The sequence below is a fragment of the Embiotoca jacksoni genome, unplaced genomic scaffold (genome assembly GCF_022577435.1).
Source record: "Embiotoca jacksoni isolate LCO1_2020_lvr unplaced genomic scaffold, fEmbJac1.0.p SCAF_8, whole genome shotgun sequence".
NCBI lineage: Eukaryota > Metazoa > Chordata > Actinopteri > Embiotocidae > Embiotoca > Embiotoca jacksoni.
The window spans coordinates 2109742-2130789 of NW_027185436.1; the positions used below are offsets into that span (position 1 = coordinate 2109742).

Below are 21048 nucleotides of genomic sequence, written 5' to 3' on the forward strand. Positions count from 1 at the left end.
ATGATGAACAGTGTTCAGGAACGTTTGTCTTTATTCTTTCTTCATAGCTCTTTAATGCAATTTACAGATTCAAGTCCAGTTCAATAAAGTTTTGTGGACCATCAGTTAGAGACGCCAGACCGTTATTCAGCCGGGGATGCTACAGTAAGAGCTTGACCTCATCAGTCCCACCACCTCCTGATAGATGCTCATGATGACTGCAGAGGGATTTGATGTGATGGTCTAAGTTGGTGAGACATAATGGAAGCATCTGCATCAGACAGTAGAGACTCAGACCAGATAACGGATGTCTGTCCGGCCAGCGAAGACGAGGAACTTCTCAGATCTGGTCGCCAACAGAATCCCACGGAGAAGATGTTTGCATTGCAGAAAGAGGAGGCTCACAAAAGGGAGAAAAGGCTCATTCACCTTTATGAACAATGGAAGATTGAGGCACGTAAAGCCAGAGAGCAGCTAAAGTCAGACTTTCCAGAGTCAAATTGCAGCTCTTCTAGAGACATTAGAGAAAGAACAGGACAAAGTTACAGATATGTTTGTGCAAATTAGAGATCACATGACTCCATCTAGTGAGACAAGACGTGGTGTTGATGCCTGCGAGGCAGTGACAAAGGACATTATTCAAATCGCTTATGAAAGAACAGCATCCATAGATGGTGATTTTGACCCTGAATCAGTAAAACAAGGTCTTGGTGAGCTGCTCAATAGAGACTCTGAACACTCAACATACGGATCAACACTCAGTGGACTCCATCCTCGTTGCTAGCAGAGCAGAAGCTGCAGCAGAGCTAGCAGCGAAGGAAGCAGAGTAAACAATGTTAGTGGAGGAGGACAAACAAGGAGCAAGGATTCAGCTACTAGAGCAGGGGTCGGCAACCCGGCTCTTCAGCCCCTCTGTTGCTCCCTGAGGCTTTGACCAAAGCATTGTTTGATAGATTTTGTCAACTAAAATGTGCGTCACATCCTATTACGTCGCTGTGAGGCGCCTTTCCCTGCAGGTGACTCTTCATGATTTGCAGACCTCAGCCCTCGGAAAACTTCAAATGGATGAATCCAAAACAGAAGAAAAGTCACTGAGGAAAACAGTTTAATTCTACGTGGACGTCTTCATTTGCTTTCACTGCCAACGATGCTGACTTACCTGTACGCTTGATATGTGGCGAGAAATTAGTAAACTACAAAAAATGTAACGTCGAAAGACACTTCCAGAACAAGCACACAGCATTTGTTGAAAAGTATCAAACTGGAGATGAGCAAAAAAGAGCAAATTAAATATACTTTCACGAAGTGGATGGAGTCTCCAAACTCAACTACTGCTGCTAGTTTAGTGGCAGCTCATGAGATAGTAAGACGTGGAAAGCCGTTCAGATGGAGAATACATGAAAGAATCGTTCATTAAAACATCTGAGCATCTATTCTGGGACTTCAAAAACAAAGGTGAAATTGTTCAGAAAATCCGAGATATGCCTCTCTGCAAAGACCGTTAAGGACACGGCCATTAAAATGGCATCAAACTTCACCAGTCGGCAAATTGAGGACATCGATTCAGCTCCAGCGTTGTCAATCGCCTGCGATGAGTCGAGAGATGTAAACGACATTGAGCAGACAGCCCTGTTATGCAGATATATGAACTCTGATGGGCCGCAGGAAGAAATCATTGAATTAAAACGGGCAAACACGGGGAGGACATTTGTGAGGCTGTTATGAATTGTTTAAAAGATAAAGAAATAAACAGGACCCTCATGGTGTCGCTGGCTGCTGATGGGGCTCCCAGTATGAGAGGAGCACAGAAGAGATTTGTGACTTTACTTCAGAAGTCACTGGATCCAAAGCTGCTGTCGTTTCACTGCATCTTACACCAGGAAGCACTGTGAGCTCAAACATTTCCCCCAGAATGTACGGAGGTGATGAACCTTGTTATTCAGATAGCGAACAAAATAATGGCAAAGGGGTTAAACCACCGACAGGTCTGTTTGTTGTTGGAAGAAGTGGACGGCGCGTATTCAGATCTCCTGCTGCGTAACAGAGTCCGGTGGCTGAAACGGTTTGCTGCTTGTCTGGAACATGTGGAAACCTTCCTGGAAAGCAAAGTCCTCACCTCTCCTGAGCTGGGAAATCCAGATCGGCTGGAAAAGTTGCACTTCATGGTCGATATGACAAGTCTGAACAAAAGTCTCCAGGGAAAGGGAGGCACGGCTCTGGAGATGCTGGAGGATGTTTTGGCGTTTGAGCAAGATGACGGTGTTTGCCAGAGATGTACAGAGAGGCATGCTCTCTCACTTCCCCTCCCTGAGAGAGTTCAGAGGAAATAATAATCACTTAAATTGTGAGTATTTACAACGTGCAATTATCGGACCGCAAACTGCATTTGGGGAAAGATTCAGCGAGTTCAGGGAGGAAAAAGCACATTATCCTTCCCCGTCACACCCCTGGACATCGACCCATCCCAGCTGAACACGTCCACGTTCCCGGGAGTAAGTCGACCCGATCTGGAAGTTGAACTGGCCGACATCGCTGGTAAAGACTTATGGGTGTCCAAGTTCAAAAGCCTGACAGCTGATCTTGAAGATGTCGCCCGTCAGAAGGCCATCGTCGCTATAAAGAGCACAAACGGAGCGATATTGAAAACCTCCCCAAACCCCACAAACTTGTGCTTGAAACACGGAGTGCCGTTCCCGACACTGATATGAACATGAAGTATGCATTCGGAGTCCCGTCCATCTTTGGATCAACGTACTTATGCCAGCAGGTTTTCTCAAGCATGAACTACGTCAAATCCAAACATCGCTCCCGTTTCACAGATGACAGCCTGCAGTCCTGTGAAGCTCAAAGTCACATTTTACAGCCCTGATATAGAGAAACTCTGCAGAGATGTTCAGGAACAAAAATCACATTAAACAGGCGACAACACCATCATTTAATAGGCTATTATTTTGGAAACAAATATTTATTTTAGATCCTGAACTGATGTAGTTGTGTTTTTATGTTCAGACGGTTGACGGCTGTAAGTGTCTGAGGAAGAAAAAGAAGACGATGACAGCGCACTGAAATGGACTTTAGTCTTACTTGAAGACAAACTGGCCTATTTTTTTTATGTTTACTCTTTTTAAGATATTAGGCTGCAGCTGTTAAAAAACTTCTTTTGAAACAAGAAGCAGGGCTGCTCACGGTTTTTTATCATCAATTATTTTCTGATTTTTTTCTTCCATACTTGAAAATGATAAATTATAGTTTACCAAACAGAAAGGTTTAATCTTTGAATGTCTTGCTTTGCTTGACCAGAAGCCCGAGACCCAAAATATTATATTTACAATAATATAAAACAGAGAAAAGCAGCAAATCTTCACACCGGAGAAGCTGGAACAGGAAAGTGACCCAAACTAAACTAATTATATCAGAGTCTAACAACAAAGTCATGTAACAATCATCTGAGAATGTAGCATCACCTTTTGTGACAGTAAATGCATTTTTTTATATTTGGACATCAACATTGCAATTCAATGTGAAAATTGAAATAAATCTAGTTCAATAAACACAAACACACACACACACATACACTCATGTTATCATGAATTGCCCTTCAATAATATGGTATCTCAACTTAAGTTTTCACATTCATGTGGGAAACAGCAGCTTTTACCAGGGTGCACAGCATAAGAGGTCACTCCTTTCCCTTCGGTGATGCGGGCCAGTTCCTGACTGAAGTAGATGTTGGCCAGCTTGCTGCGGCAGTAGGTGAAGAAAGGCAGCAGGTTGTAGTTGAGGTCCTGGAAGTCCAGTTTCTGGTATTTGTAGCTGGAGCACGTGAGGGTCACCACCCGGCTGGGGGCGCATTCCCTCAGGCGAGGCAGGAGCAGATTGGTTAGAAGGAAGTGACCCAGGTGGTTGACGCCAAAACACATGCTGAAGCCGTCGTCCGTCCAGTCCAGGACGCCGGGCATGCCTGAGGCAGGACAGACGGAAAGAAAGATGGAAAAAGAGTCCAAACATATCTTCTGTGAAGTGTCAGCTGATTAGAAGAAACTAAGTTCCTCGTCTGCATCGAGAGACCTACTGTAAATGTGTTTGACACCCTCACCTGCATTATTGATCAGGACATCAAGCCTCTTCTCTATCTGGAGGAAGTTCTTGGAGAATTCCCTCACGGAGCGCAGGTTGGCCAGATCCAGCACCATGTGGGCGACGTTAAGACTGTGACTCTTGAACTTGATCTCCCTCACAGCCTTCTCAGCCTTGTCCAGGTCTCTGCAAGCGATGATGACACGGGCGCCTCTCATTGCCAAGGCAACAGCTGTCTCCTTGCCGATGCCAGAATTCCCACCTGGTAAAAAAAAACAGTAGACAATAATAGTAGACGAGTGCATTTAATGCTTATGTAAGTCTCATGACTTAAGAAGGACCGAAATATTACTGTTTGAAATCAGCAGTCATGGATTTTCCACATGATGCTATTCATGAAATAATGCAGGTTTGATTTGATGTTTTTTGTCACATTATGTGTCATTGCTAAGATATTAGGCTGCAGCTATATGTTATCTTCATTTCAAAGGAGGCTACTTTTTATTTAATATATTTTCCATGAACATGGGGAGGACCCAAATAAACCTGCGTTGTTCCGTTTAATTCACTTCTGGAGCTAGATGTTATATTTATTTCAAAGTTATTTTATTTATTTTCCACAAATATGGGGAGGACTCAGGGCCTGCATAGCTCTGTGTTTAATTGACCTCAATGTAGGACTACACATGCCAGTGTGTGTTTTCTCCTCTTCATAAGAGTTTGATATTGTTATAACAGTTAAAATAGCAATAAAATGTCAAGAATTGTCTTTGTTATTGTTCTATAATTTCATAAATGCAACAAATTAGTTTTTGAGTATATATAGTTGAACTATATATTAAAATATAAAATATAAATTAAAATGTGTTAAGGTGTTATCCATAAAATGACAGTTTCAATAGAAACTTCAAGGTCTCTGTGTTTAAAGATGTAAAACTGCAGCGTGGTTTTGATCTTTTTTATTGACAGAAATAAACCAGAACATAGATGAACTCACATTTCTGACAGTTTGATCATATTTACTCATCAGGTAAAGAACTGAAGTTCTGAATGCAGCTTCAAGGAAATCCACAGTTAACAAGAGGAAATCCTGAATGTGATGATGTTTCACATCTGACATATGAAGTGAGAGTTTCCATAAACACACCAGAACAAACAGCAGCTGAATGTTCAGGAACTATGAAATAAAGTATTCACTGCAGCCACTAAAATACACTCAATACAAAGACTGAAGGAAAAGTTAATCATTCATCAAGAACATTTGCTCCAATGTGAACCTTCGCTGTCTTTATCTGACATATTTATTATTTTATGGGAATTTATGGACTAAAATGATCAACAGGTTTATTAGAAATAGTCTTTAGTTGCAGCTTTAATCAAAACAATCTGCAGTTTTCTTATAAATTCTCAGTTTGTTCTGAAGCTTGAACAGGAATATAATTTGTGTTGAACATTATCAAACAGTTTCCACAAACTTTTCAAACAGTCCAAGAAACAAAAATAAAGAAGGAGATTTAGTTTGTCTGAATAAAAATGAATGAATGTATAAAATATATCAGACAGTCAACAGTAATCTGCACTGATGCACATTTTAAACACACAACAGGTGAGTTATTACATGAACGTCCTCTGTTTGGTCCGTTCTGCACATTAAACATGAGCTTTTATTAAAACAAGTAAAGTAATGAACTGATGATTTATTCTAATTTAGAAAAAATAAAGGTTTTAACATCTTATTCAGTGATATTTCATGTTTTGTAGAACATAAAACAACAAAGGAATGTAATTAAAGTCATATTTCTTCTTTAACAAGGATTTCTACATTTTCTCACGTAAAAAAGAACAAACTAGAAAAGTTTAAGATTCAAAGATAACTTCCCCCCAAACAAATCATCACCACACAAACAACTAAATCACTTCCCTGAATCACTCTGACAGACTTTGATATCAGAAGTTTTGGCATCACCAGCTTTTCCAATATTGAATAATGGGAAGAGTTTCTCAGTGAAAGTGTCTCTGTGAGTGCAGATGTGAGTCATGTCTTCAGGGTTGTAGAAGGACACCTCCCCCATGTCATAGTCCAGCTGGACTCTGATCCTCTGGAGACTCTTCTTCACTCTGACAGTCTTACCAAGAACATCAATGTATTTTCCACTGTGATACACTAAACACCAGACTCCATATTCTGGTGAATCACATATTTCTCCCTTCCTGTCAGCTGACTCTTTAACTAAACCTATAATCCAGCGAGGATGGTCTCCCACCTCCACCTCCCAGCTGTGTTTCCCTGAGCTGAAACCCTCAGAGCCCAGAACATTGGCAGATTTAGTGTTTCTCTCTGGATTGTCAGGAAGCTGCTGGTTTGTGTCTCCACGTCTCACACTGGTCAGATCATCAGACAGATGGAGACATCGGCTTGCAGTGTTTGGGTCCAGAATGACAGGACTGAAGTGGACCTTCTCCTTCATCTTCTCCCAGACTCTGAAGGACAGGTTGCCCAGGTGTTTGGCCACATCTATCAGCGCTCCTGAGACCAGCTGTGGATCTGACAGTGAGCTCTGGGCTCTGGCTCTGGTCTGAGTGGCTTTATAACTGCTGAGGAACGGCACGTTGTGTTTCTGCAGGTCTTCTTCAACAGCACAGATACTGTCTGACAGAGAGGAGATCTGCTCCTGAATCCTCTTCATCTCTCTGCTGATAGTCTTCCCCTTCTGCTCCTCTTCCTCCCTCAGAGCTGCCAGTCTGGACTCCTCTTCCTCTTTCAGGAACTGGTGGATCTTGTTGAACTCTGCTCTGATCTGCCTCTCTGTGGACAACAGCTGCTTCTTGGAGTGTTCACTCATTTCATTGTATGTTTCCTCCACTTGTTTGTATTTGTCCTTCTTGTCCTGCAGAGACTTTAAGTCAGATTTCAGCTGCTCCTTCAGATCACTGACTGCTTGTTCTACAGGAACCACTTTGTGAGTCTGGTGGAGAGAAAACTCACAGACAGGACACACAGATCTCTGCTCGTCCTCACAGAACCATTTGGGTTCTTCTTGGTGTTTTCTGCACATCACCTCCATCTTCTTCTGTCCGTTTTCTGTCTCAGATGATCCAGATTTCTGTCTCCCAGCAAACGAGTCAGCCAGTTCCTTCAGTGTAAAATTCACTCCAGGATCTTCTTTAGAAGATTTTCTTTTACAAATTGGACAGTTTTTGTTTCCAGCTTGTTCCCAGAATTTCTTTAGGCAGCTTGAACAGAAGTTGTGGCTGCAGCTCAGAGACACAGGATCTCTGAAAGTCTCTGAACACACATGGCAGCTCAGGTAACTTTCAACAAGAGCAGTTTTCTCAGCCATTTGTAATTGAAGTCTTTTAAAAGCAGGACTCACCAAGTTACAGTTTCTTCAACTTTCCACTTAAATTCCTCCAAATAAATGTTGTTCAGCAGAGCACACCCTGTAATGGCGTCTCGGCTCTCTTCAACAATGTCAAAGTCTACTTTCATGTTATCACCTCGTCATAGTTTAACACGTTAAACTATTACCTGTCAGAAAAGCTGCAATGTAAAGTGTCTCCAGCAGATGGTGTCAGGACGTCTTCCAGAGGGACATGTTGGACTTTTCTTTGAGGACAGAACAACTTCTTGTTGTAAAGTTGGCAAACAGAATGAAATGCTCACATCTTAATATATTCATGTATTTTCTTTATTTTTAACGTAATAAAACATTAAATTGTGACAGTTCTTAAAATCACTTCCAACTCTAACAAAGTGGAGGTTTGTTCTTTAGTCCTCCAGTGAACAGTGAACATTTCAACACGCTGCTCAAAGCTCACAGGGAACCAGTTTTACTACATTTGATCTTCAGCAGCAGTAACAGGAAACATGTTGTGCTGACATGTCAGCATGAACGTGTTCATTTACACTTTGATTAAATGTTGGGATTCACTCAAACTTCAGCTACATGTGGCACAATAAGTGGTGCACAGCTTATTGAATAAGTCATGTTTTGATCAAATGTAAGTACAGAAGGAGTTTTATATGTTCTGAATGTGTTCTTTGTGTTTTTAGGAGAAGGAAGATCTGTTTTAGTAAAAGTCAAATGTAGGTCCAGTGTTATTCATCCCAGTATTAAGCAGCAGTGTCAGTAACCAGCCAGCAGGTGTTAGTGTCGTTGCGTGAGCAGCGTATACTAACCACGGTATTAAAACCACCTATGCAGAGGCAGTGAAGAGGGTCAGGCAGAGTGGAGGAACTGATGGAAGAAGTAAAGCAGCAAAACAACCCACAGCAGTCCCAGATCAGACAAATGAGGGTCAAATAATGGTCGACTTAAAGAAGCTCCTCACTTTCATTGCAGGTAGTAAATGTTACAGTGGAGGTCAACTCTAAAACAGAGAGAATCCAGATCATTGTTAAAGCAGCAGTCCACCACTTAGATATCAGCAGACTAACATGGGAGGAAGTAAGAAATGACCTCAGTATTCAGGCAAGTCAAATATGGGATGGATAGTTTTAATACACAATGATCCAATGAGAAGAATATGTAACTGTGGAGATCTGGACAAGTGAAGGAGAGTTTATAGTCATTCATTTGACTGACGGTCTCCTCCGTGGAACAACAGGTGATCGTGGTCCAACTCCTCAGGGTTAAAGGAGGCTCGTCATCTCCTTCGTCAAGGAGAATCCAAATCCAAAATCTACAGGGTTTTCCAGGTAGCTCTAAAACCTAACCTGTATAAAAACAAGGCTGTTACTCTACAGCACGGGTGTCAAACTCGTTTTCACCCTGGTCCACATCAGCATAATGGTTGCCCTCAAAGGGCCGGTTGTAACTGTAAGACTGTATAAATGTAACTACTCCCTAACATTTTGTTAAATAACTGTCTCTGCATTGTTTATTTAAGTATACAAATATTGCGCATGCATTTATATAAATGGAAAAATGCACATTTCTCTGTTATTATAACATAAATCCATTTAATTTAAGGTTGAGAAACCCACATTACTCTATCAAAGATCAAACTTTTACAGTGAATAAGAAAGACAAATGTCATCAAACAAAAGTTATTAAATTAACTTTGTTTTGTTTTTTGTCTCAGTTGAGGGACAGAACTATATACAAATATTGTATTGTACAACACATAATTGTGAGCTGCTAAGAACATGTGTTTCATCTACATCCTTCATTGGTCAATCATTGACAGCAAACTATCTGATATCAACTTTTATTACCTTCCTACAGAACAAGATGTGGCCTGAAGACTCCAACACAAACTGAACAGCCTTGTTTCCCTCTGATGATCTGACCAGCGTGAGAAATGAATTCTCAGACAGTCAGATGAACATATAATGTTTATCCCCCTGAAGTCTCATGTTTACTCTATCAGAGTGGTTCATGTACTTTGTCACAGACAGAGAACCTGTTTGAAGATCTAAACCAAACTTTTACCTTTAAAAATGTTCTGTATGATATTAAAGAACATGTTTTAATTGTTCTTGTGAGGATGTGATTATTTTGTATTTCAACATCTCAGTTTGAAACAGACTTAGAAGCATTTCAATGTTAATTCACTTCCATTTTAATTTTCTAGTAACATACACAACCTTTTTCTAAATTACACACGTAATGTTTAAAACTGATCAAAAACAGCCTGATCAAATATCTCATAATTCTCTACTTCTTATTGTTGATTATAATAACTCTGTCTGATCTTTGGACTTTGCCTGACGTCTTTTGTCATCCTGCAGCTGCCTGTTAGACTTCAACACTCACTGATGCATCATAATAAACACATAAACACATGTTCTTCCTCATATTTTCTGCTTTTGTCATTTTTCAAAATAGTGTAAATTACTGCACATGATCAAAACTTCCCACAAAACAAAATGTCTACGTGAATTTGTCCTCAAATATTTAGCAAAATCTCTCAACACTAAATGCTGTATTAACCATTTTTATGGGTTGTAGCGAATCAGACCCTGTTAATATATAATCGAATTGTTTTTCCAAACATGATCAGGCATAAAATTTGCTTGTAAAACCATGAATATCTTTACTGAGTACTTCCCAGAACATCATATACAGTATATGTGTGTAAAACAAGTATTTTCAACAGAATTGAAAAACTACTTTCACAAGAACAAATGAATTGAATGAAACAAACTGACTGATGCTGAACATACTCAACATCCTGTTGGAGAAATGTCACCTTTGTTGCCCCTCGTGGAGCTGAACAAAGAGAAACTACGTCCACATAATGCAACTGAGTGTTTGTAAATGTAAACATGTACTAAACTTTTAAATCATATGTATCAGAAACTGTTTGCCTCACGTTGTTTCACTGTGTGACTGTATGCAGGTTAGAATCTGCAGTTAAGATGGACGACATCTTACATGAGCGAGTTGGAACAGCCCAACCTGGCTGCCTTGTCTCTGTTATTGTGTCCTTGTTGTGTCTTTGACCTCTAATCAAGCGCTCACTCCCTGAAACACAGCAGCTCCTCTCCACTCGGGGTTCAGGTCGCACAGCAGATGTGAACTGAAACTGTTTTAGACGTGTCTCCAGTGTTTTACAGGCTTGCTTCAGAGAAAGAGAAACAGAGGAGGGCCGATAGATGAATATTTGATTGTGTGCTCTGTAATATTGATGTGCTTCAGAGGCCTTGAGTCCGGCTCCTGCGGCTACATTAGCACACCGGTAGTGTTTGAGTTCTCCCCGACCTTTTAGTAAAGAAAGACTTTATGGTATTAATATGATGATGAATCGTGTCAGTATGCAGACACATGTTCAAGTATTTACTACTGAAGGTTTTTATTCAGTATTTTATCATCTCATAAATTGGACAATACCTTTTTTCTGTGTTGTAACCTTGAGCATGTTGTGCTGGCGGGTGTCTGCTGGTCATCAGTTAACAGCCTTACAAATAAGTGTGCAAGGTGAATGAAACTGCAGGTAACCATAGTTACCTAACCATGAGCCAACAGTCATCCGACACCGCCATGTTAAATGGAAGTATATGACACATAATTGTACCAAATATCAATATCAAATTTGGCAGTTGATGTTCATGTTTCAGAGGGAGACAAATTATTGATACCATGTTCACAGTAAAGAAAAAATGGCTCGTCCAGGAAATCTGGCGAAACAAGTGTCCATCTCACGAGGCATTTTGGTTATTTAAGACCTTTTTAAGATCTCAATCTGTCTGAATTCTAACGATTAAATAATCTTATATGCAAATATTGTCTTAAAAAAACAATATACACCCACATGTTCATGGTCTTTTATTCAGATATACATAAGACAAAGGCTCTATTTTCCATGTGTGTCCTGATTTTAAAAGTTTGTGTATAATGAAGGGCTGCAACTAAACATTTCATAACACATATATCTTTTTATTATTTTTAGTTGAACATGTTTTCTTCAGTAAAATTCATAACGTGCTTCATGCATGTGCCTTGGCCTCGCAATCGACAATAAAACCTTTTTGATTCTTTACAGCAAACCAGCGTTAATGCATTTATAAGAAGCAGCGAAATTCAAGAAAATAAACTCTGTCATGTGGTGGGTGTTTTTCCAGGACCGAAATGCAAGCTCACAGACTCGGGTATCGGTTCCAAAATACAGTCTTTATTGTGATAAACAAAAACAAACAAACCAAAAGGTGGCACCTATCGTGTCCACTTGCTTCCAGTCGGGAGGGCAACTCGACCGACAGATCCGGGGAGACACGGCAGGCAGGGCAGCCGGCAGACCAGCGGAAGCAACGGCGTCAATAATGAGTGATGTGACGAGATGTGCCGACGCTACGAAGCGTGTGTCGAGTAACGGAGGGGGCGTGTCCTCGATGCGTGTCGAGGCTGGCTTCATTTAGGGGAGGAGCCAAAAATGATGACGTCCGAAGCCTCGCTGCCCGGCTGTACCACGTGACTGCTTCGGGAAGTGGTTCAGATTTTGCCGGGAGGTTTGACAGCAATATAAACCCCTCAGGCTCCATTCAAAATGTGGGTTGTTGGTGGAGAGTTGAGGTCAGTTGAGAGTTTGGATAGTTTGGATAGTTTGGAGAGTTTAGAGAGAGAGATAGTTTGGAGAAGTTAGAGAGAGAGATAGGTGATAAGATGGAGCCAGCTGAGAAGAGGAGGATTTCCCTTGTGTGGGAACACTTTGATTTGATAACTCCTAATAAGCTAAATCTAACTCTATTTCAGACACATTAGGTTTGCTTATCAAGAACTGTATTTTTCACAGTTTCTTATTTTATTCAAAGGTGAGGTGTTTATTGTGCTCCAAGGAGTTGGGGTACAATAACAACACCTCATCCATGCTGAGGCGTTACCGTGCCTTGCATGAGAATAAGGAGGAAACTGGAGCTTCACCCAGCCAAGGTAAGTCATTACAATATTACAAATGCACAATCACAATTTTTCCCTGTTCACTTTTGTTTATTGTGCAAATAAAGACAGGTAACAGACACTGTATTTATTCTCTTTTAACCAGCCACCAGAAAACAAGAGCTGGATGAAGCCCTCGTCTCCATGATAGTGAAGGACACACAGCCCTTCAGTATTGTGGATGATGTTGGATTCAGGGCATTTGTGTCCAAACTGGATCCTAATTATGTCCTCCCTACAAGGCAGGTATGTATGGGTGCATGCATGAAACAAATGAGTACTTTATTGTGTCTCACAGTTCAGCACTATATATTTTTTCCTTTAGGCTCTGAAGGCCATGGTGGAGGCCGAGTATGAGTCAGCTAAGGAGAAGGAGAAGGCCAAAGTGGAAAAGGTGGCTGCTGTTAGCCTTACTTCTGACATGTGGACATCCACAAAACCAAAAACTGTTGAGAAACTGTTATTTCTGAATAAAAATGAATAAAATGTCCCCTGTCCTGTACATCATTGTCCAAGTTACACAAGCATATTCAGTCCCCTCTTCTTAGTTCCACAAGCACTTCCACTGTCCTCTGCCTGCTTAAGCCCATACCATTTTCCTAAAGTGACAGAAAAACATGATTACACAACCTGCCATATCATATGACACTACCATTTTGGGAAAATTTACACACACAGAATACATTCAAAAAATATTTTATTATGCACATATGTGATAATTTATGTACAGAAATTATTTGGTCACACATTTTTGTAATTCATAGTCATTCCCAACAGCCATAACAGACACAAAAATGCAATGCATCACATTATGTGGTTCAGATACAGCTGCCTGTGATTATACACTTGGCCAGTAGGTGGTTTCGTGTGCACATGAAGCTTTGAGAAATGAACCCTTTCTCGAACCAATTGGCTGAAGTGGTTCCATGCCTCATGAGGCTTCATCTCACCATCACTATCAATAATCCTCAGAGTCGGGAGGGCAACTCCACCTACTGGTGACTTTGACAGGGAGCTCCGCAGGAGGAACAGGAGCCGGGGGAACGGGAACAGGACAGAGAACAGACTGAGGACGGACAGGTGGCTAACAAAAATGAACCCACAACCAAAGGAATGCAGGGGCAGGGTACATATAGCCCGGGGAGGTGATCAGGGAGATGCAGCACACCTGCAGGTGGTGATCAGGGGTGAGTGGCTGCATCTGCTGGGAACTGTGAGGGGCGTGGCCACGGGAGGTGAGGGGCGTGGCCACAGACAAGCAGACAGGGGACACAGGAGGAGGAGAGGTGATGGGGGTCAAAACAGAGGAAAAAACCAGACTCCTGACACTCTCCCATTTTGTTTATGTATCTACATGATAAATGACTTTGCATGTGGAAATTTGATTTTTACTCATATACACCTTTAATTCAGCGCTGTATGTAAAAATCACATTTAGTAATGCTGAATCAGCAGGCAGCTCAGCCAGTGTCTCCCATCATGTAAAACCTTCCACGTCACCTTAAGAGCACTAACATGGACCAAGGGATGCTTTTATTTTGGAGCAACCTTGTTTCCATTTCCCCCCAAAATTCATGATTCACTTCAAGTAATTCAAATTATTCATCTATTTTAGAAATGATCTGATCAGTTTTTCATTTTCAAATCAATATTTAAAAAATGTCTTTACACAGAAAATTGTATTTTCAGAGCCTCTGTGGTGGGAGCTGCAGTTCCTCTCTTGATTTCATGAAATCCAAGCTTCACATGTCCACTGTGCCTGTGACTGCACTTTCAGGGTGGAAGGTGAAGGTGAAGAAAGGCTCGTCATTCACTTCCAGTGTTCATGATTCACCACTGAGATCCCACCGCAACTCATTTCATGTGGAGTTAACTGAGAACCTTGAACATGGACTCTTCTGTTCACCTCACAGCTCACAATTTAGTACATCATCAGCTTTCCGTCAATAAATTTGAAATTCTTCATCCAAAAGTCCATAAATCCATCTTTGGTCTCATGTCTATAAGACGTCAGTGTTGCTGTTTCTGCACGGCAATGAAGGTAAGGTCGCTTTTAAAAGAAGAAATAACACATCTTTAAATTAAAATTGAAATGATGAGATGATAATCAACAAATTGCAGCATTCATAAAATCAGTGCACTCAGAGGTTTCACCTGTACAATCTGTCTTGGTCTGGTTTGACCAGCAGCTTTGTCACTTCATTTAAATTTTATTACTGAGTAGTACTTTAAAATCACTGTGTGTATTCACCAACTTGATGACTTTTCTCGTATTGTGCCGCCATGTTTTAGCATTCATGATCCTGTAATTGTGACTTGTGGCCATAATTATCCAGCAAAAGTGATTCACTTACCTGTTGATCATGAAGAGAAAACGTGAACTTTCTACCGTTTACTTGTGATTGAAGTCAGCTATCTGTAGAGGGCAGTCTTTTATTAACGTTTCTCTGCTGCTCACAGTGCTGCTCTGTTCTGTTCTGCATTATGTTTCCCTCCTTTATGATTTTAGGTTATATCATCTTATCAATAGCAGTAAAGTTTGATGTAAATCCCTCGGTACTTTCACAGAGGTCAGAAGTTTAAAGAGGAGTTTATGCTCTCGAGTATTGATGCAACCAGAGTTGTTGATGGTTTGATGTTAGCTGTGGTCATATTTGTGTGCATGACACGCATGTGTACAGTGCACCAATGACTGTAACTGAAAACTAATGTGAGCCCATGTACCAAGTTCTCTCCTCAGATTAAATGTCATTTAAGATGCAAGAGAAAATTGCAGTTTTGTATTTCAACATCAGAGGTTTGAGGGTTTCTTTGTCTCTGATGTCACTGGTACATTTTTATAGTATAGATGATACCAGCATGCCAGCGGGCGCTGGGTTTCAAACTTTGGAGACTGCTCAATGATCTGAGCCAAAGACCAACAGTAACCAGCTGGTTTGACCTTTAACTTTAACTTTAGACTTGACATGGTTGATTACACACCTTTGAATCAAAGAAAAAGTGAAAATCTCTTTGTGGTAAATTACTTCCTGCATCTCAAGCAGGTCTCTGCAGGTTTATTTAAAGATAACATGTCATGTTATTGATCCCCTGGAGAGAAATGAATATAGAAGCAGAGGAAACAGACCACAGAAGCCAGAATCAGTGCAGATAAGCAAAATAATTTACAAATATGAATCAAAACAAAATTACGCTGCATTATAACTTTGACCAGTGTGAATAATGGAACAGACACACACTGCTAAAACTATGTGGACACCTGATCATGCCATCTGTATGTTACCTTGTCTGTTCAAATTCACTGATGAAAATATCAATTAATATTTAAATGGATATTGAACCTGTATAAAAGTATTCTTAAATTCTTAAAAAAAACAGTTTAATATTATCAAAGTTTAGGGTTTTCTCAAAAACAGCTGCAAAAAAGGTTGTAACAGACTCTGAATCCATGGACGAATCAGGAAAGGCGGTCCAGTGTAAAAAGGAGAGTGAAGTCAGCAGACAGAGAGGAAGAAAACATGACGACTCTGCACAGGCCAGTCAGACACCTTATTAAATTAAGATTCAACACTGAGAGGAAGTTTGAGATGAATATGAGAGGAACCGACATGAACTCTGGATTGAATGGTTGCATATCAGAGCCATTCGCTGGGTCAGAAAGTTTTCTCTGTCAAAGCCCTGGAGAGTTTCATTGAGCTCCTGCAATGTTGTTATGACGGCTGAGATAATGCAGCATCCTGTCGTGTTGTGTGGTGTTTTCCTTCAAGAACGTGTGTGTCGAGCCATGAACACTAAATACATCCAGATCACAGGATCACATTTAAAGTTGATGTTCAGGATGAAAACCTGCTCAGGATAAGAAAGGCTGCTGGACATCGGCCCCTTGAACATAGTCCACTTCCTGGAGGCGGGGCTTAATGATCCTCCTCCATGGAGAACATGCAGGAGTTCTCCAGGCTGCACAGAGACCAGGATCCTCTGGACCGAGTCCAGTCCTGATCCGGTTTGTTGTGAGACACTAGCTCCTCACTTAAAGACCGACTCACTAAAAGATGTTCTGCTTTAAAAAACACATATCATCGAAAACAACGACAACAACGAGTTTTTCTTCAATATCAGTAAAATAAATGAGAAGAGAAGAAAGAACAGAAAAGATGACAAGAATTCAACATGTATTATTTTCAGTAATCGTCTGTATGTTTTACAGCTGAGGTTTGATGATGGTGAAAAGCAGAAAGTCAGCAGAAAGGACTCATGTCAGACAGATAATATTAAAAGTAAATCATTTTTAAACAGGTTTCTGATGAAGTGTCCCATCAAGAGACATGATTAATATTCAATAAGGAAACAGTGTTATACTTATATAATTACATATAAATACTGTAAATACTTTTATCAACCTCTGCAGTTAACATTAATATTAAAAAGGTCAGAAAGTGGAAATAAAATATTCAGTGTTGAAATAACCAGCCTGAACAGATCTCTGTCTCCATCTTGTGGTGATCACAGGAATTAAAATCCCTCCATTCAATCACATCCTGAGTGTAAACTGTACAGTCAGTGGAATTGAAGACATTCTGCAGATAGAAGAATTATGTCCCTAAAAAATGGATCAAGTTGGAAACAAAATGAATTTAACACGGAAATAGTTTTTCTTTGTTGTCTTCTTTTGCCGTTTCCACACATTTGTTAAGATTTCTCACTTACATTACTGACCTTGTTCTGTATAAACTATAAAAATATCACATAATTCAGCAGCGCTGTAAGAAGACCAAGTCTAAACTAAATTATTGTAAAACACCTGTTTGAAAAGAATAAAGTTCAAAGATCCAAAACTGGAATCATTCATCAAAATATGAAAGAAAGTCAAAAACAGAAATGATGAAAAGACTGAAACAGATTTTATTACAGAGGATATATTCTACTTTACAATGTTGTGTTACTAAAACAAAGATGCTGATAACCTGAAATATTTAAACATTTGATCAGTAAAGTTTGTGTCCAGCTGATATGAAACAGTTTCATCACTTTGTAGACAAAGTTTGTGTTGAATTCATCTTTCTTTTAAGAAGTAGAACAACTTCAACATTAAAGCTTCTGTAATGTTTTAAAAAACAGAGAAAGTAACATGAGAACACGACTGTGCAGCACAACGTGAGAACTCACTGGACACACGACATTTGTTATAAGACAAGGAAGCAGCATCATGAAGATTACAACATGATCAGAGTCATATTACAACTTGACAAACATTTTGGAGAATTCCATCAAACGTAAGATGATCATTAAAAAACAGGAGTCTCCATTTAAAAAAGAAAAGAAAGGAAAACAAACAAGGAAACCCTTCATCACTGAAGTCTGTCAAAGAGTTATCTCTGGGGGGAACAACTCTTTAGGTTTTCATGTTGCACTGAAGTTCCATGAAAACAACAAAATGAATGAAAATCATTTTACCTGATTGATTTCAGACGGTACACAGTTGGAGAAACAATTTCTGTGATCCTCGACATCAAATCAAGTCGGCTGTACAACAAAATAACATCATGAAAAGACACATGGTGCTTTTTAATTCATTGAGACTCTGAGAATAAAGAGGAAAATAATCCAATTAAAATGTGTTAAAGACTAAAAACATGTGACACAACCAGAAACAAAGTATTTGATGCAGCTGGTGAGTTTAGTTGCTGCTAACTCAGCTAATAATTAAAACCACGTCAATTTGTTTCAGTGAGAGTTTAAACTGAACATGTAATAAAGTTTCACTTCATAGATTTGATATCTTTCTGGATTATCTGATGTTTAACTTGATTTTTCAGATCTGAAAGGAGTAGTTTTAACACGCCTACTTTTCTAAAGTAATGATTAACTTTCCAACTAAAAACTATTTCTGGGTTTTACATCTTTTAAATTTTGTACATCAAACCTTTGTTGGATGGTTGACAGTATTTCAGAACACAGAGACCGTGATACAAATCAATGAAGGGACATCAAATCTGCTTTAAAGAAAAAATAAAAGACATCAAGACCAAAAATGTTTGACTGTAAAGATTGAAGATGAGTTTAGAGTAAAAAAAAAATGAAACACAAAAAAAAATAGAATTCAGGAATTTGGACATTTGAACATTACAGAGAAATCTCAGTCTGACAGACTTTGATATCAGAAGTTTTGGCATCACCAGCTTCTCCAATATAGAAATATGGGAAGAGTTTCTCAGTGAAAGTGTCTCTGTGAGTGCAGATGTGAGTCATGTCTTCAGGGTTGTAGAAGGACACGTCCCCCATGTCATAGTCCAGCTGGACTCTGATCCTCTGGAGACTCTTCTTCACTCTGACAGTCTTATTAAGACTATAAGCGTATTCTCCACTGCGATGCAATAAACACCAGACTCCATATTTTGGTAAAGCACTTCTTTTTCCCTTCCTGTCAACTGACTCTTTAACTAAACCTATAGTCCAGAAAGGATGGTCTCCCACCTCCACCTCCCAGCTGTGTTTCCCTGAGCTGAAACCCTCAGAGCCCAGAACAGTGGCATATTTAGTATTTCTCTCTGGATTGTCAGGAAGCTGCTGGTTTGCGTCTCCATCTCTCACACTGGTCAGATCATCAGACAGATGGAGCCATCGGCTTGCAGTGTTTGGGTCCAGAATGACAGGACTGAAGTGGACCTTCTCCTTCATCTTCTCCCAGACTCTGAAGGACAGGTTGCCCAGGTGTTTGGCCACATCTATCAGCGCTCCTGAGACCAGCTGTGGATCTGACAGTGAGCTCTGGGCTCTGGCTCTGGTCTGAGTGGCTTTATAACTGGTGAGGAACGGCACGTTGTGTTTCTGCAGGTCTTCTTCAACAGCACAGATACTGTCTGACAGAGAGGAGATCTGCTCCTGAATCCTCTTCATCTCTCTGCTGATAGTCTTCCCCTTCTGCTCCTCTTCCTCCCTCAGAGCTGCCAGTCTGGACTCCTCTTCCTCTTTCAGGAACTGGTGGATCTTGTTGAACTCTGCTCTGATCTGCCTCTCTGTGGACAACAGCTGCTTCTTGGAGTGTTGACTCATTTCATTGTATGTTTCCTCCACTTGTTTGTATTTGTCCTTCTTGTCCTGCAGAGACTTTAAGTCAGATTTCAGCTGCTCCTTCAGATCACTGACTGCTTGTTCTACAGGAACCACTTTGTGAGTCTGATGGAGAGAAAACTCACAGACAGGACACACAGCTCTCTGCTCGTCCTCACAGAACAATTTGGGTTCTTCTTGGTGTTTTCTGCACATCACCTCCATCTTCGTCTGTTCGTTTTCTGTCTCAGATGATCCAGATTTCTGTCTCCCAGCAAACAAGTCAGCCAGTTCCTTCAGTGTAAAATTCACTCCAAAATGATCTTTAGAAGATTTTCTTTTACAAATTGGACAGTTTTTGTTTCCAGCTTGTTCCCAGAATTTCTTTAGGCAGCTTGAACAGAAGTTGTGGCTGCAGCTCAGAGACACAGGATCTCTGAAAGTCTCTGAACACACATGGCAGCTCAGGTAACTTTCAACAAGAGCAGTTTTCTCAGCCATTTGTAATTGAAGTCTTTTAAAAGCAGGACTCACCAAGTTACAGTTTCTTCAACTTTCCACTTAAATTCCTCCAAATAAATGTTGTTCAGCAGAGATCTCACACCCTGTAATGGCGTCTCGGCTCTCTTCAACAATGTCAAAGTCTACTTTCATGTCATCACCTTGTCACGTGTTAAACTATTACCTGTCAGAAAAGCTGCAATGTAAAGTGTCTCCAGCAGATGGTGTCAGGACGTCTTCCAGAGGGACATGTTGGACTTTTCTTTGAGGACAGAACAACTTCCTTGTTGTAAAGTTGGCAAACAGAATGAAATGCTCACATCTTAATATATTCATGTATTTTCTTTATTTTTAACGTAATAAAACATTAAATTGTTACAGTTCTTAAAATCACTTCCAACTCTAACAAAGTGGAGGTTTGTTCTTTAGTCCTCCAGTGAACAGTGAACATTTCAACACGCTGCTCAAAGCTCACAGGGAACCAGTTTTACTACATTTGATCTTCAGCAGCAGTAACAGGAAACATGTTGTGCTGACATGTCAGCATGAACGTGTTCATTTACACTTTGATTAAATGTTGGGATTCACTCAAACTTCAGCTACATGTGGCACAATAAGTGGTGCACAGCTTATTGAATAAGTCATGTTTTGATCAAATGTAAGTACAGAAGGAGTTTTATATGTTCTGAATGTGTTCTTTGTGTTTTTAGGAGAAGGAAGATCTGTTTTAGTAAAAGTCAAATGTAGGTCCAGTGTTATTCATCCCAGTATTAAGCAGCAGTGTCAGTAACCAGCCAGCAGGTGTCAGTGTCGTTGTGTGAGCAGCGTATACTAACCACGGTATTAAAACCACCTATGCAGAGGCAGTGAAGAGGGTCAGGCAGAGTGGAGGAACTGATGGAAGAAGTAAAGCAGCAAAACAACCCTGCTACCTGGAGGGGCGGGACTTAACCTCCTCCTCCAATCAGAAACCTTAATTGCCTGATATAGCCAATGAGAACTACGTCTGAGTGAAGTGGCTATGATTGACACCGTGTTTAGCAAATAGACAACAACAAAGGAA

General features: G+C 40.3%; 3 protein-coding genes across 3 annotated transcripts; all 3 read right to left on the reverse strand.

Annotated features, from left to right (window-relative positions):
* Positions 1-3546: 3546 nt before the first annotated feature.
* Positions 3547-4349, reverse strand: LOC138191969 (retinol dehydrogenase 13-like). The gene is made up of 2 exons (XM_069139090.1): positions 4076-4349; positions 3547-3940 (listed from the first exon to the last, which is right to left on the reverse strand). The coding sequence occupies exons 1-2, from the start codon at positions 4272-4274 to the stop codon at positions 3594-3596; spliced, it is 546 nt and encodes a 181-aa protein (XP_068995191.1). The 5' UTR covers positions 4275-4349; the 3' UTR covers positions 3547-3593.
* Positions 4350-5792: 1443 nt separating this feature from the next.
* LOC138191968 (nuclear factor 7, brain-like) lies at positions 5793-7483 on the reverse strand. Its single transcript, XM_069139088.1, has one exon. It carries the CDS (start codon positions 7395-7397, stop codon positions 5970-5972), a length of 1428 nt encoding a protein of 475 aa, XP_068995189.1. The 5' UTR covers positions 7398-7483; the 3' UTR covers positions 5793-5969.
* Positions 7484-17313: 9830 nt separating this feature from the next.
* Positions 17314-20103, reverse strand: LOC138191508 (nuclear factor 7, brain-like). Its single transcript, XM_069138365.1, has one exon. It carries the CDS (start codon positions 19983-19985, stop codon positions 18558-18560), a length of 1428 nt encoding a protein of 475 aa, XP_068994466.1. The 5' UTR covers positions 19986-20103; the 3' UTR covers positions 17314-18557.
* Positions 20104-21048: the final 945 nt, after the last annotated feature.

What these genes read in the sequence shown, in the direction of transcription:
- LOC138191968 (XM_069139088.1), bottom strand. Translation starts at nt 7,397, where the DNA reads ATGGCTGAGAAAACTGCTCTTGTTGAAAGTTACCTGAGCTGCCATGTG.
- LOC138191508 (XM_069138365.1), bottom strand. Translation starts at nt 19,985, where the DNA reads ATGGCTGAGAAAACTGCTCTTGTTGAAAGTTACCTGAGCTGCCATGTG.
- LOC138191969 (XM_069139090.1), bottom strand. Translation starts at nt 4,274, where the DNA reads ATGAGAGGCGCCCGTGTCATCATCGCTTGCAGAGACCTGGACAAGGCT. An exon ending in TGTCCTGATCAATAATGCAG is followed by an intron (nt 3,941 to 4,075) that starts GTGAGGGTGTCA and finishes GTCCTGCCTCAG; the next exon opens with GCATGCCCGGCGTCCTGGAC.